Source organism: Narcine bancroftii, chromosome 7 (genome assembly GCF_036971445.1).
Source record: "Narcine bancroftii isolate sNarBan1 chromosome 7, sNarBan1.hap1, whole genome shotgun sequence".
In the NCBI taxonomy this organism is placed as follows: Eukaryota; Metazoa; Chordata; class Chondrichthyes; order Torpediniformes; family Narcinidae; genus Narcine; species Narcine bancroftii.
The window spans coordinates 1,498,469-1,513,661 of NC_091475.1; the positions used below are offsets into that span (position 1 = coordinate 1,498,469).

At 40.4% G+C, this 15,193-nt stretch overlaps 1 protein-coding gene across 4 annotated transcripts in view; it reads left to right on the forward strand.

The window, feature by feature from the left end:
* Positions 1 to 15,193, forward strand: part of LOC138738372 (importin subunit alpha-5) — a 50,992-nt gene that overhangs the window by 16,171 nt on the left and 19,628 nt on the right. For all 4 annotated transcript variants that reach the window (XM_069888440.1, XM_069888442.1, XM_069888441.1 and 1 more), the window contains exons 5-7: positions 183 to 277; positions 2,208 to 2,339; positions 12,956 to 13,044. In XM_069888440.1, the coding sequence (XP_069744541.1) occupies positions 183 to 277; positions 2,208 to 2,339; positions 12,956 to 13,044 (316 nt within the window). The remainder of the gene's footprint in view (positions 1 to 182; positions 278 to 2,207; positions 2,340 to 12,955; positions 13,045 to 15,193) is intronic.

Here is a 15,193-nt window from a genome sequence, read left to right on the forward strand (position 1 = left end):
ATCTCATTCAATATTAATACTTAATTAATCCAGTTATCACTGAAGGAAAGTCAATTACAGAAAGATATAGATTTTTGTACAGCAATTAAATAGTCTTTCATTCTTGCTGGGTTATCCTTGTCTTTTGATCAAGAAACCAATTGATCTCTGAATCTGATGCAGCTGTTTTTCTTTTTAAATAGAGCCAAATCCCCCTATTGATGAAGTGATCAACACACATGGCGTGGTTGAAAGATTTGTAGAATTTCTGAAAAGGAAAGAAAATTGCACGTTGCAGGTAACTTTGGAGCACTTTGAAATGCTGAATATAATCCAGATATTATAGCTGTTAAGTACAACATCATTGTCATGCGTAAAATTGTAACTGGAGTTTGAGCCCATAAATTTGCTGCTTTTATTTTCTCTGTATTTTCCACAAATTTCCATTCCATAAACAGCTTCTCCTGTGTGAGAAAGTGTATCTGATTCTTCTCCTGCTGCTTTTCAGCTTTGACTCGTTTGTTCCTTATTACTGTTCATATGTCAAAAAATATAATCTGCATAAACAATATGATAGGTTCAATCTAGATTTGCATTAAATCCCTCTTTTATTTTGCATACATACTAACGTAGTTGATCATAAATTAGTTGATCAAGTATCCTCTGAAAATTCTCCATATTACACAGAATCCAAAATGCCACACTGCTTTCGGAATGTTTCAATTACATCTTGGTCATTTAATATTTGCTGCTTCAAATGTTACTGTTTGGTATAATTTTTTTTTTTCTTTGGCTTGGCTTCGCGGACAAAGATTTATATATATAAACAATCTACTAATCTATACGAACAGTAATGCAGACCATTGCTGGTTACAGATTCTGTTGTTTACAGACATGCCCAAGTCAATTTTATGTGTAATTTAAAACTACAGTATGTTTCCGATTATCCAAAAACCAGTACAGGCCCTTCGGCCCACAAAGTTCTGCCGACCTATCGACCTATGTGCTGAATAAAAACAAACTAAACCCTCCCAACCCCATAACCTTGGATTTTTTTTTCTCTCTCTCTCTCTCTCTCTCTCTTTCAAGCATAGATCTGAGGATCTCTCAAATGCCCCTTATGTTCCAGCCTCCACCCCGGAAATGCATTCCAAGCACCAGCAACTCTCTGTGTATATATAAAAAAAAAATTACCCCTGATGGTTTCCCAAAATTTCCTCCCTTCACTTTGTACAGATGTCCTCTGGTGTTTGCTTCTCCCACCCTGGGGAAAAAGGTGCTAGCTGTCCACCAAATCTATGGCTCTCAGAATCTACTTATCCAAATTTTTTTTCGGCGGTGATGTAACATCACGAGTTGGAAAAAAAAGATATTTTCTTAAATTTATGTTATTTTGTAAGCAGAGCTCACGTTATTTTTTGGTAGGAATGAAAAGTTACTTCATGCTTGAAAAACCTTCCATTGTTTCTGTTCTTGTCATTTAACCGCTGATGCAAATATTTTGCTGATGCTACTGGGCTGTTTACAGCAATTTCTCAGTTATCCGAAAAATCCGGTTAACTGAAAAACGTCCAGTCCCAAGTATTTCAGATAACGGAAATGTACTGTATATACAAATGTCACTCAACATGATGACGATACCGTCACAATATTGTAATAATTGACATTTAAAGCCCATAAGACTGATTGCAAAGAAAGGGAGAAAGAGACTTTGTAGGAATGAGCGTGTGTACATGCATTGAGCTTTTGTATTTAATATTATGGGAGCTTACTCATATTTATTGGTGTCCGTAGGTCAGGTGTTCACAACCCAGCAACTCTTTGTTTCCTGGAAATTACTTCTGTAATTACAGGTTTAATGCAGCAAAATATACTATTTAGATAATTATTTTATAAAATTATTGTGTATTTTACTTGAAAAATTAGATATTTTGTCCTCTTCCCAATATTTCTAGCTTGCTTTACTTTTGTTGCCAAGATCTGCTTTGCTAATATGAAAGGTAGCTAATTAGAATAGCAAAAGCGTAACGTTAGTCCAGCAAACGGTAAGGACTACCACATTTGTATTTTTGCTGTGATGTGTGCATATTAGATTTAATAATCATATTTTCAAAAATAAAAAATATTGTTCCCATTCATTGCAGATTTTTTATGAATTTGAACTTGACTGTCAAAGATGTGTTGAAGTCTTTAGCACGTACTTGTAATTTTTGATTTTTTTAATGCAGTTTGAAGCAGCATGGGTGCTGACGAACATTGCATCAGGAAGCTCATTGCAGACCCGTGAGGTGATTAAGGCTGGTGCTGTGCCTGTCTTTATTGAATTATTAGCATCAGATTTTGAAGATGTACAGGAGCAGGTAAATCTTGTTCATTCTGCTGCCTACACTTAATTATAAAAATTGATTTGTCCATTTTTTAAAGCAACTAACAAATATTAATAATTATGCATCCTAGGAATTGTTATAATTGTATGTTGGGAATAATTATCAGTATGTTCAAAATAATGGCTAGGAATTTCTTGGAAGCTGCTGAGGTAACGATCTAGAGTAGTTTTATAATATGGTTGGGAAAAAAAAACGACTAGCATAATGCCTTTTTGTTTGTCCTTTATGAAAATGGATTGTTGACCCGTCCTTGAATATAAAGTAGGGATTTAGTATTCCAAAAAGATGTTGTTTTACAAGATAAATTATGTGAATTATAGATAAAAGGAACAAAAGATAATAGATGCCTTGTTTCTATCTCTAAAGTGGTCAGAGGTATTTTGAGAATCTTGTACCTTTTTACCTTGGCTGCTTGTTGGAAAATATTCCTTTCCTTTGGTGGCTTCGCGGACAAAGATTTATGGAGGGGTATGTCCACGTCTGCTGCAGGCTCATTGGTGACTGACAAGTCCGATGCGAGACAGGCAGGCATGGTTGCAGAGGTTGCAAGGGAAAATTGGTGGGTTGGGGTTGGGTATTGGGTTTTTCCTCCTTTGTCTTTTGTCAGTGAGGTGGGCTCTGCGGTCTTCTTCAAAGGAGGTTACTTCCTGACGAACTGTGAGGCGCCAAGATGCACGGTTGGAGGCGAGATCAGCCCACTGGCGGTGGTCAATGGGACAGGCACCAAGAGATTTCTTTAAGCAGTCCTTGTACCTCTTCTTTGGTGCACCTCTGTCTCGGTGGCCAGTGGAGAGTTCACCATAGAACACGATCTTGGGAAGGCAATGGTCCTCCATTCTGGAGACGTGACCCACCCAGCGCAGTTGGGTCTTCAGCAGTGTGGATTCGATGCTGTCGGCCTCTGCCATCTTGAGTACTTTGATGTTGGAGATGAAGTCGCTCCAATGAATGTTGAGGATGGAGCGGAGACAGCGCTGATGGAAGCGTTCTAGGAGCCGTAGGTGATGCCGGTAGAGGACCCATCATTCGGAGCCGAACAGGAGCGTGGGTATGACAACGGATCTTTGTGTGTTTCTTCAGATGGTTATTTTTCCACACTCTTTTGTGTAGTCTTCCAAAGGCGCTATTTTCCTTGGCGAGTCTGTTGTCTATCTCTTTGTCGATCCTTGCATAAGATGAAATGGTGCAGCCGAGGTAGGTAAACTGGTTGACCGTTTTGAGTTCTGTGTGCCTGATGGAGATGTGGGGGGGCTGGTGGTCATGGTGGGGAGCTGGCTGATGGAGGACCTCAGTTTTCCTCAGGCTGACTTCCAGACCAAACATTTTGGCAGTTTCCGCAAAACAGGACGTCATGCGCTGGAGAGCTGGCTCTGAATGGGCAACTAAAGCGGCATCGTCTGCAAAGAGTAGTTCACGGACAAGTTGCTCTTGTGTCTTGGTGTGAGCTTGCAGGCGCCTCAGATTGAAGAGACTGCCATCCGTGTGGTACCAGATGTAAACCACATCTTCATTGTTGAGGTCTTTTATGGCTTGTTTCAGAATCATGCTGAAGAAGATAGTAAAGAGGGTTGGTGTGAGAACGCAGCCTTGCTTCACACCGTTGTCAATGGAGAAGGGTTCGGAGAGCTCATTGCTGTATCTGACCTGACCTTGTTGGTTTTCGTGCAGTTGGATAACCATGTTGAGGAACTTTGGGGGGCATCCGAGGTGCTCTAGTATTTGCCAAAGCCCTTTCCTGCTCACGGTGTCAAAGGCTTTGGTGAGGTCAACAAAGGTGATGTAGAGTCCTTTGTTTTGTTCTCTGCACTTTTCTTGGAGCTGTCTGAGGGCAAAGACCACGTCAGTAGTTCCTCTGTTTGCGCGAAAGCCGCACTGTGATTCTGGGAGGACATTTTCGGCGACACTAGGTGTTAGTCTATTAAGGAGAATCCTAGCGAAGATTTTGCCTGCAATGGAGAGCAGCGTGATTCCCCTGTAGTTTGAGCAGTCTCATTTCTCGCCTTTGTTTTTGTACAGGGCGATGATGATGGCATCACGAAGGTCCTGAGGCAGCTTTCCTTGGTCCCAGCAGAGCATACCAAACTGCATGAGTTTTTCATGCTCTGCTGGAAAATATTATTACATTAATAACTATCCATGCTCTTTCTAAAAACACGTCCATAGTTGTTTTCACTGAATTTTTACTGCAGGAAAATACATTGTGAAAATTGGAAGAATGAAATGGCTTTACAGAAGATTTGATTAACATGTGGGTGCATTGCAGGATTTTTTTTAAAGGATAGTCACTTTTATAGAGGCTCATTTCTTTGCCTAATTCTAATAGTTGGAACCAAAATTCAAGAAGACAAGTGGAGTTTTGAATATGACCGATAATATAAGAACCATAGAACACTACAGCACAGAAACAGGCCCTTTTGGCCCTTCTAGTCTGCCGAACCGTCTTTTTTGCTGTCTAGTCCCATTGACCTACACTCAGTCCGTAGCCCTCCATACCTCTCCCATCCATGTACCTGTCCAAATTATTCTTAAATGTTAAAATTGAGTCTGCATTCACCACCTCAGCTGGCAGTTTGTTCCACACTCCAACCACTCTGTGTGAAGAGGTTTCCCCTAAATTTTTCCCTTTCACCCTTAACCCATGACCTCTCATTTGTATCTCACCTACCCTCATTGGAGCCACCCAACTACATTTACTCTGTCTATCCCTCTCAATTTTAAATACCTCTATCAAATCTCCCCTCATTCTTCTATTGTCCAGGGAATAAAGTCCTAACCTGTTTAACCTTTCCCTGTAACTTAGTTCCTGAAGTCCGGGCAACATCCTAGTAAATCTTCTTTGTACTCTCTTTATCTTATTGATATCTTTCCAAATGTGGGCTTACCAATGTCTTATACAACTTTACCATAACATCCCAACTCCTATACTCAATACTTTGATTTATGAAGGCCAAGATGTCAAAGCTCTCTTTACAACCCTGTCCACCTGTGGTGCTACTTTCAGAGAATTATGTATCAGTATTTCCAGATCCCTCTGTTCTATCGCACTCTTCAGTGCGCTGCCATTCACTTGTGTACATGCTTTCTTGGTTTGTCCTTCCAAAATGCAACAACTCACACTTGTCTGCATTAAATTCCATCTGCCATTTTTCTGCCCCATTTTTCCAGTTGGTCCAGATCCCTCTGCAAGCTTTGAAAACCTTCTTTGCTGTCCACAATGCTTCCAATCTGCAAACATGCTGATGTAATTTATCATGTTATCCAGATCATTGATTATAGATGACAAACAACCATGGTCCCAGCACCAATCCCTGAGGCACATCATTAGTCACAGGCTCTCAGTCTAAGAAGCAATCATCCACCACTACTCTCTGGCTTACCCCATCCAGCCATCGTCGAATCCAGTTCCCTACTTAATCATGTATGCCTAGTATTTGAACCTTCCTGACTTATCTCCCCTGTAGGACCTTGTCAGAGGCCTGACTAAAGTCCATATAGCAACATCCACAGCCTTTCCTTCGTCAACTTTCCTGATAACCTCCTCAAAAAAACTGTAAGATTGGTTAAACATGACCTACCATCCACAAAGCCATATTGACTATCTCTAATCAGTTTCTGGCAATCCAAATAATTGTGTATCTGATCTTTTAAGACACCATCCAATAATTTACCTGCTACTGATGTCAGGCTCACTGGCCTATAATTTTCAGGGTTACTTTTGGAGCTTTTTTTAAACAACAGAACAACGTAAGCTACCCTCCAATCCTCTGGCACCACACCTGTGGCTAAGAACATTTTAACTCTTTCTGCCAGAGACCCTGCAATTTCTATACTAGCCTCCCTCAAGGTCTGAGGAAATATGTTGTCAGGCCCTGGGGATTTATCCACCCTTATTTGCTTAAAGACAGCAAGCACTTCCTCCTCTTTAATTTGTAGAGCTTCCATAACCTCACTGTTTCTTTGCCTTACTTCCCATGATTCGGTGCCTGTTTCCTGGGTGAATACTGATTGGAGGGGGGGGGGGGGAAGAATTTAAGATCTTCCCCACCTCTTTTAGCTCCGTACAAAGCCAATCACTCTGATCTTCAATGAGGCCAATTTTGTCCCTTACTACACTTTTTCTCTTAATATACCTGTAGAAACTAGTTTTTTCTTGCCTTCCTGATTTATTTTTTGAGTTTTGTCTTGCATTTTTTATACTCAAGTGCCTCACTTGCTCAGTGTTGTTTCTACCTGCTATAAATCTCTCTTTTCTTCCAAGCTGGATCCCCAATATCCCTCGAAGCAAGGTTCCCTTTGCCTGCTAACTTTGCCTTTGATCCTGTCAGGAACATATTAACTCTGTACTCTCAAAATTTCACATTTGAAGGTCATCCACTTACTTTGCACATCCTTGCCTGAAAACAAATGATCCCAATCCATGCATTCTCAATCCTTTCTCATTTCCTCAAAATTGGCCTTTCTCCCATATAGAATTTCTGGGCCCAGACCTATCCTCCATAATTGACTTTAAGCTAATGGCATTATTATCACTAGACCCAAAATGGTCCTATACACATACTTGTGTGCCTCGTTCCCTAAAAGGAGATCCAGTATTGCATTCTCTCTATTTGGTATCTCTATATATTGATTTAGAAAACTTTCCTGAACACATTTGACTAACTCCAAGCCATCCAGCCCATAACAGTATGGGAGTCCCAGTCAATGTGTGGAAAATTAAAATCTCCTGTTATCATCATTTTGTGTTTCCTGCTCATTGACCATTGGGTGGTCTATAATACAATAGTACACCTGTCTTTAATACAGTGTGGTCATACCTTTCCCATTCCTCAGCTCCACCCATATAGCATAAGTAAATGAACCCTCTGGTCTGTCCTTCCTGAGCACAGCTGTGATATTTTCCCTGATGAGTAATGCCACTCCTCCCCCTTTCATCCCCCCGTCTTATCACATCTAAAGCAACGGCAGCCCAGACCATTGAGTTGCCAATGGTGCCCCTCCTGCAACCCAGTTTCACTAATGGCCACAATGTCATAATTTCACGTGCTAAGCTCATCTGCCTTTCCTACAATACTCTGCATTGAAATAGATGTATGGATAGAAGTGATTGAACCACAGTTGAAGAGTGAACTAGAGTGACAGTTGATTATTTTGATGATTGCTGTCTGGCCTCAACAATCATCTGGTGCTAAAAAATTAATTATCTCCAATAGCCGGTATCATTATCCTCTAAACCAGCTATTCTCGCCCTTTTTGGCTACGGCCCCCTTGGACCCTTATGGGCCCTTTCCTGTGAAGCAGTTAACTTTAGTTGGTGTCTTCCAAAAATATATTTGTTATGTAAATTGAAAGGGAAAGAAGCCTTTTACTCTGAGTGCAACAACTGTGGCTTGTGATTGCAGAAGAGGCAAATAGAAAACCATCCTTACTGAACATGAAGGAAAGAAGAAATCATAATCAAACATCTTACAAAAATAAATTGAAGATTTTTTTTTTAAAGAGTCCAATGGATTGTAGACAATCAGCCATTAAGGAACCTGCTTCAAAAAGACGTCAATCATCTGGTGCCTAAGAAGCTCCCTCAATGCCGTCGCCCAGTAGCTCTCACATGTACTGGGAGGAAATGCTTTGAGAGGTTAGTCATGTCAGAATTAACACATGCATAAGTGAAGAACTGGACCCAAAGCAATTCTCCTATTGTTGCAGATGCAACAACACTAGTTTTCCACTCAGCTCGGGATCACCTTAAAAACAGCAGCTCGTACATCTTCATTAACTACAGCTCGGCCTTCAACGCCATTATTCCCTCAGTGCTGGTCAACAAGCTCCAAACCCTGAGCCTCAGCAGCCCCCTCTGCAACTGGATCCATGACTTCCTCATTGGAAGACCACAGTCAGGGTGAATTGGAAACAACATCTCTTTACTGACTCTCAAGACAGGTGCATCTCAAAGAAGTGTGCTTAGCCCTCTGTTCGACTCACTGTGTGTCTTGGCACAATTCAACTGCTGTCTACAAATTTGCCAATGACACTGCAGTGTCGATAGAATAACAGATGGAAATGAGGTAGCGTACAGGAGGGAGATAGATCAGCTAGTTGACAGGTGCCACAACAACCACTTTGCATTCAACATTAGCAAAATTAACGAGATGACTGTGGACTTCAGGAGTAAATAGAATATCTTGAACCAGTCCTCATGGAGGGCTCAGCAGTAGAGAGGGTCAAGAACTTAAAGTTCCTTGGTGTCAGCATCTCCAGGGATCTGTCCTGGAGCCTCCATGTTGATACAATCATGAAGAAGGCTTGCCAGCAGCTGTACTTTGTGAGGAATTTGAGGAGATTTGGTCTGTCACCGAAGACTCGCAAACTTCTACAGGTATTCTGTGGAGAGCATTCTGGCTGGTTGCATCGCTGTCTGGTAGGGAGATGCTCAGGACAAGAAAAAACTTCAGAGAATTGTTAACTCGGCCTGTGACATCACAGGCAACAGTCTTCACTCCATTGAAGACATCGACAAAAGACTGTCTAAAGAAAGCAGCCTGTATCCTCATGGACCCCCACCACCCAGATCATGCCCCCTTCACTCTGCTACCAACGGGGGAGAAAAAGGTACAGGAGCTTGAAGATGAGCACTCAGTGGCACAAGGACAACTTCCTCCTCTTTGCCCTCCAATTCCTGAATGAACAATGAACCATTGACACTACCTTATTTTGTCTTTTTCTTGATCTTGCGCTATTTTTATTTATTGTGCAAGGTGGTTTATATCAATATTTGCTCTGTGATGCCACAAAACAATAAATTTTGTGATCAGGACATTAAATTCTGATTCTGAACTTGATGTGAAAATGTAATAAAAATGTACAAATAATTTTTATAAAATGAAAATTATAGTGAGATCCTTGAACTTGATGTTCCTGTCCAAATTTTTTAATGTCTAGTTCCAAATTGGCTAGTGATGGTTGAAGGTCACCTCTGTTCCCGGGTTTTGTAAAGGAAACTACCTTGCTGAATCCACATCCAACTGACCATATTGAGGGAAAGGCCATGAAAAACATTTCGGCTTTTTCTCATAGATTTGCAAATCTGTTCATCAGATTGCACTTAACCCAAAAATCTTTTCTAAAATGATTGAACTTGCAGCTTGCAATTATATCACATTTCTGCGTCACTATCGGTGGGTTGTTTCTCAAATGGCTGTAATATCCATCATGGGATATTTGAGGTTTAACAGGTCATTAAACCTACCTCACTGACAAAAGGCAAAGGAGGAAAAACCCAACACCCAACCCCAACCAACCAATTTTCCCCTGCAACCGTGTCTGCCTGTCCCGCATCGGACTTGTCAGCCACAAACGAGCCTGCAGCTGACGTGGACTTTTACCCCCTCCATAAATCTTCGTCCGCGAAGCCAAGCCAAAGAAGAAGAAGAAACCTTTCCTGAAGATCTCTGTGTATTTACGTGAACGGTAATGTCATCGTCCTTCCGTGCCTCTGTGCACATGTCCAGATTTTGGAAATTATAAAACTTCCTGACGTCTGATGTTGCTCTGAAGAGTTCAAGCTTTTTAAGGAAAGAAACCATGGCTTCTTTACTATCAATGAGGTTAATTCCTTTAAGGTGTTGTTCGATATATTGCTTGTCAATTAAAATATGTCCATCTTTGCATCAATGAGTTTTTCTCCATGCTCATTATGAGAATGAAAGGAAATAATTTTGTTCCAGAGTGCAACAAAATGATGAAGACCGTTTCCTTTGGACAGCCACCTCACCTTGGTATGCACCAGCAACATATGGAAATGTGTCATTTTCTTCATACAGCTGCCAAAATAGATGGTCTTGAAGGGGATTTTATAAAGTTTACATTTGACAATTAAAAGTGAAGCCTCTAACTGTCCTAAGTTTTTAGCCACCAAGTACTCACAATGAACAGGCATGTGACAGAGTATCGCCCAACCATTGAAGTGGCAATCGTCAGTTGCACAGGCAACTATGTTCTCAAATAGAATACTGTTCTCATTTATGTAATTCTTCTCTGAAAATAGTCAGTCCTTTAGTATCTGTTTTAATCCTTCAGATTGTTTTCAGTCCAGACAGGCGAAGAGCATATTTTTCTTGCAGAGTGGATTTGTCTAATTGTGAAGAGAATTTCTTGGACTGTATTTTCTCTATTATAATACACACACGCATAGAACACACAGAAAATCATAAATCGTGTTAAATAAATAAATAGAATTGTGTAACACGTACTATATACCATGAAGGTGTAGTATTCTAAATTCCATCTAACAAATAGTGGAGAGAGTGCAGAGAAGGTTTACCAGAATGTTGCCTGGGTTTAAGCATCTGGAGTATGGGGAGAGATTGGACAGATTGGGTCTTTATTCTTTGGAGCGTAGAAGGTTGAGAGGGGATTTGATAGAAGTATTTAAGATTATGAAAGGGATAGACAGAATGGATGTGGATAGACTATTTCCGTTAAGAGGAGGAAAGTTTAAAACAAGAGGACATGAGTTAAGAATTAAGGGGCAGAGGTTTAGAGGTAACATGAGGGGGAACTTCTTTACTCAGAGAGTGGTAGCCGTGTGGAATGATCTTCCGGGAGAAATAGTGGCGGCGGAGTCAATTGTATTATTTAAGAAAAGGTTGGACAGGTCTATGGATGAGAAGAAGATGGAGGGTTATGGGCATTGTGCAGGGAGGTGGGATTAGAAAGGGGTGTTTGGTTCGGTGCGGACTAGAAGGGCCTAATGGCCTGTTTCCGTGCTGTAATTGTTATGTTAAATTGAATTTGCATTTAAATGGGACATGAGACATAGCACATACCAGTATCTGCAACAGTTAATCTCCACAATGAACACCCAATCAACTTCACCCAGAGGTGTCGGTTGCCCATTATCAAGTTTTGGAGAGGAAACTTTGATTGAAGACCTGTTCAGAGTTAAGCAGGATTTTAATTCTAATGTTGCCTCAAATGAGAGGCACTTGATATGATAAACTCCTTCAGGGAGGGTTCTGGGCAATCAACATTGATTAGGTGCAGCGCCCTAGTAGATTGTCCTGTTTATAGGAACACTTGGCATTCAGTAAAATCCAAATATTCCACACTTGCTATAAATTGAGCATTTTTTAAAAATTGCCCCATTATAATCTCATGCTCGCTATAATATTCAGATACTTGCTGTAAATTGCATCTTTCTCACACCCGCCATAAATTATGCGTGTTCTTTTCTTGCTGCTATTATACTCATGCTCACTATAATATTCCCACGTTCATTATAAAATGTCAGCATGTCTTTCCCACAACTGCTATAAATTGTGCGTGTTCTTTCATTGCCACTATATATACCCAAGCCCACTATAAATTGCCAGTTCGATTTTCCCATGCCTGCTATTGTACGCATTCTTTCAACATAGAAAAATAATTCTCGTATAGTGCGCACACGCATATAACACATGAGGGAAGGGTGCCTGGTTTGTAAAATATGCATAGAATGTGCGCATTATAGGTTTTTTTTAATAGTAATTGTCTCTTGCTATCTCATCAATTCTTCTAGAAACTGAAATAACTCAAAGTAATTGCCTGAATCGTTTCTTTGGCATTTAAGTTAATGATGTCACACATTATTATGGGCACTGAAGGCAAAATAAGTGACTCAGTGACATGAACATTTCCACTTTAGCCCTTGTTTGATGCAAGAAGACCCTTTTTTAATTTCTGTGACATTTCAGTAATAATCTGTTTGAACGTTGATCTTCTCTTGAAATTATCTCAAAGGGTTTTGAAGTAATCCAAGGGTTTATCTATATGTACAGTCTCTAAATGTTTCGGCATGCTTGGCCTCATGTTTTTGTTTAAAAAATGTATTCCAGCAAATCAAACACACAGAGAAGGGTTTTGTGGAGATGTAATGAAACTATACGATTAGAATTACACCAAATACTGATATTTTTTTTGCGGAGTAACAAAATGAAAGCACTTCTTACAAGGGTTAAATTTTATGGAAAATAATGAACAATACATACCTTCAATAAAAGCAAACAGAAGGAGACATACTTTCACTACCTGTCAAGAAAACCTGAAACAAAATGAGGGGGTTTGCAGACACAAAAAATGTGGAGCAAAACTTTTCGATCTGCATGTTGTTTCCTGGAACTAAAGAGGAAAACTGTGGAAACCAAAGCTGGTTCCTTGTGGGTCACACAATCATGTTGAAGCAAGGAACACTCTGAGTGCTCTTTCAACATGTATCTAGGTTATTCTAGGTTGTCTCCAAATGCCTCCAATCTTGAAACTATACAGCAAAGTTCTGCCCTTCCCCAAAAAATGTTTAATCAGTTGAGATTCCATTTCCCCCTATATACCTTGGATTTCAGACTATGGCCTCCCTAAAATGTGATGAAACCCCCAGGGGGTTGTATGGCTCCCGTTGAGGATGATTACTTTCAACAAATTCCATGTCTGATTATTATCAGATTACTTGTGTGTGCATCCATTATGTACTTATTTATTCAAAATGGTTATATATCCTTTCTAAAGGAAACCGATCACACACTAAGGTGTCTTAATAGCTTTTCTATTTTCAACTGCAGGCAATCTGGGCCTTGGGGAACATTGCTGGGGATAGTACCATGTGTCGGGACTACGTGTTAGATTGTAATATACTTCCTCCTCTCATCCAGTAAGTAATTTGGTGTTTTTGTTAAAATTCACAGTTAAGAATATGATTGCAAGGAAAAAAATCAAACATTTTTCAAACTTTTTAAGATTGACAACTTATTTGTATTAGATTTTCAGATTTTGTGTCCTGTTTTTAATTAAGCAAGTTTGCAGCTTTTTAAGTGACTGTTGTACTTGTTAAATTCTGTTTCATGTGTTGATACCTTTTGGGGATTTAATATATATTTGACCAATTTTTGTTTTAAGTGTTTTGCCGGAGAGTGTTGGCGTGTTTTTCCCCACTATGGGATGCTGCGAGAGTGGCTGAGTTTTGTTCTCTTCCCTCTCCACCTATTCCTCATGTCCAGGAGCAGAGAACGGAAGAAACAAGGGGCGTGGCAAGATGGGGTAGAGGATTAGGGCGTGCAGTCCTCCCAAGCCAGTTTTTTTAAACACTCGTTTTTAAACTTTGTATATAAACGCTTTAGTTTTATTTCTAAGAATATTATTTGTTTATAATGGCAGCTAATATTAAAAAACCTAAGACTCAATTACAGAAAAAACTACTTTTTAAAAGTGCTGAAGAACTGAGGCCTACCTGTCCAGTTGGAACCACGGAGTCGTCGTCTGGAACCTCCAAGCCACAGAGAACTCCAGCTAGGTTAAGTATTACGCTGGCGCCGATCCTGTCTCCACAAGATGGCGCCGGCTTGTTGATGAGTTCAGTCAACGTTGGCCCGCGGATTCATGATGTCGAGCGCACGGACGACCCGACTGAGAGGAGAGCCCTTGAGTCTGTGCTGCCATTGTGGGAGCCGGGAGCGCGCAGGATGACGATAGAGACCGCCCCTGCGTGACCCTTGATCTTGCCAGGCATGCGCGGTGCCTCTAGGGTCCGCGACCTGCTGGAATGTGTGTGGACTGTGGGGGTGGGGGGGGGCCCCCCGAGCTGCAGCGTTCCCGATGTGGTGTGCAGACCTGCAGCCGCACAGGAAAAGGCCCGACAGTAGTGGAACAAGAAGAAGACTTACCTACAATGGCCAGTTCACAGGAACAATTGGAGGATGAATTTCCTGAAGGTAGACTTCAAGATGCGGCACTGGAATCTGAATTGGACTCTATTTTTACTGTCCTGGAAGGGATTACTTATCAAATGGATAATATATCTCAACAAATGACTCAAGTGACAACTAAAATCTCTAATATGTCTGAAGATATGTCTGCACTTGAGGATGTCAATAAATGCCTTACATCAGTCGATGCAGTACAAGAAAATTTTTTTTAAATTGAGACAGCTTTTTCTGAATGTAAGGATCAAATTGTGCGTAATAAGGACAAAATAGAGAAAGTGGAAGATTTGTTTGTGGATTGGGGGATCAAGAAGAAAGATTTATTGAAAAAGCTTGATTCATTAGAAAATCAAAGTCGGAGAAATAATGTAAAAATTATCGGTCTTCCAGAAGGTATTGAAGGATCAACCACCACGAGCTGTTTTAATTGGGTGTCTGAATTATCAAGATAGAGAAATGATTTTGCGGTTGGCAGCACAGAAAACAAGACAAAGTCGAGCTGCAATGATGATTCAGAACATTAGAGTTTTTTAATGCAGATTTGAGTCAAGAAATTATTAGGTGTAGACAAGAGTTTAATTCGACTAAAGATGTGTTGTGGCGGAAAGGATATAAATTTGCTTTTCAATATCCTAAGGTCTTTTATGGCAATTATCAGTCTCAATTTTTTGAGAATGATCACGATGGAGTAGTTTTTGCTAATTCGTTACCGGATCTACGTGGTAACGAATCTCACCGTCGTCACCTAAAAGAAGGGCCAATGGACGTGGAAATGGACAAAATGGAACGAATGGGAAAGATAGAAAGGAGGTTTTGACAGTCTTATTGATGTTGAAGACCCGAATCAGTCATTGGGAATGGTGTCGTTGGGCTGAATATTTCTGTATTATTGAATTGTATCCTTGTATATATTGTATTTCTGGCTGGGGGGGTGGATGGCACTGAAATCTTTGATAGTCATCTGCCACTGGTGGGGTTTACCACACCCAGTTTTTTAGGGCATTACTACCTTTTGGTGTTTTTTTTTCTTTTTTTGCGGGGGGATCTAATTCCTTTTTATATAAACTTTTTTATAATATTAGGGGAGGGAGAGTGGATTTT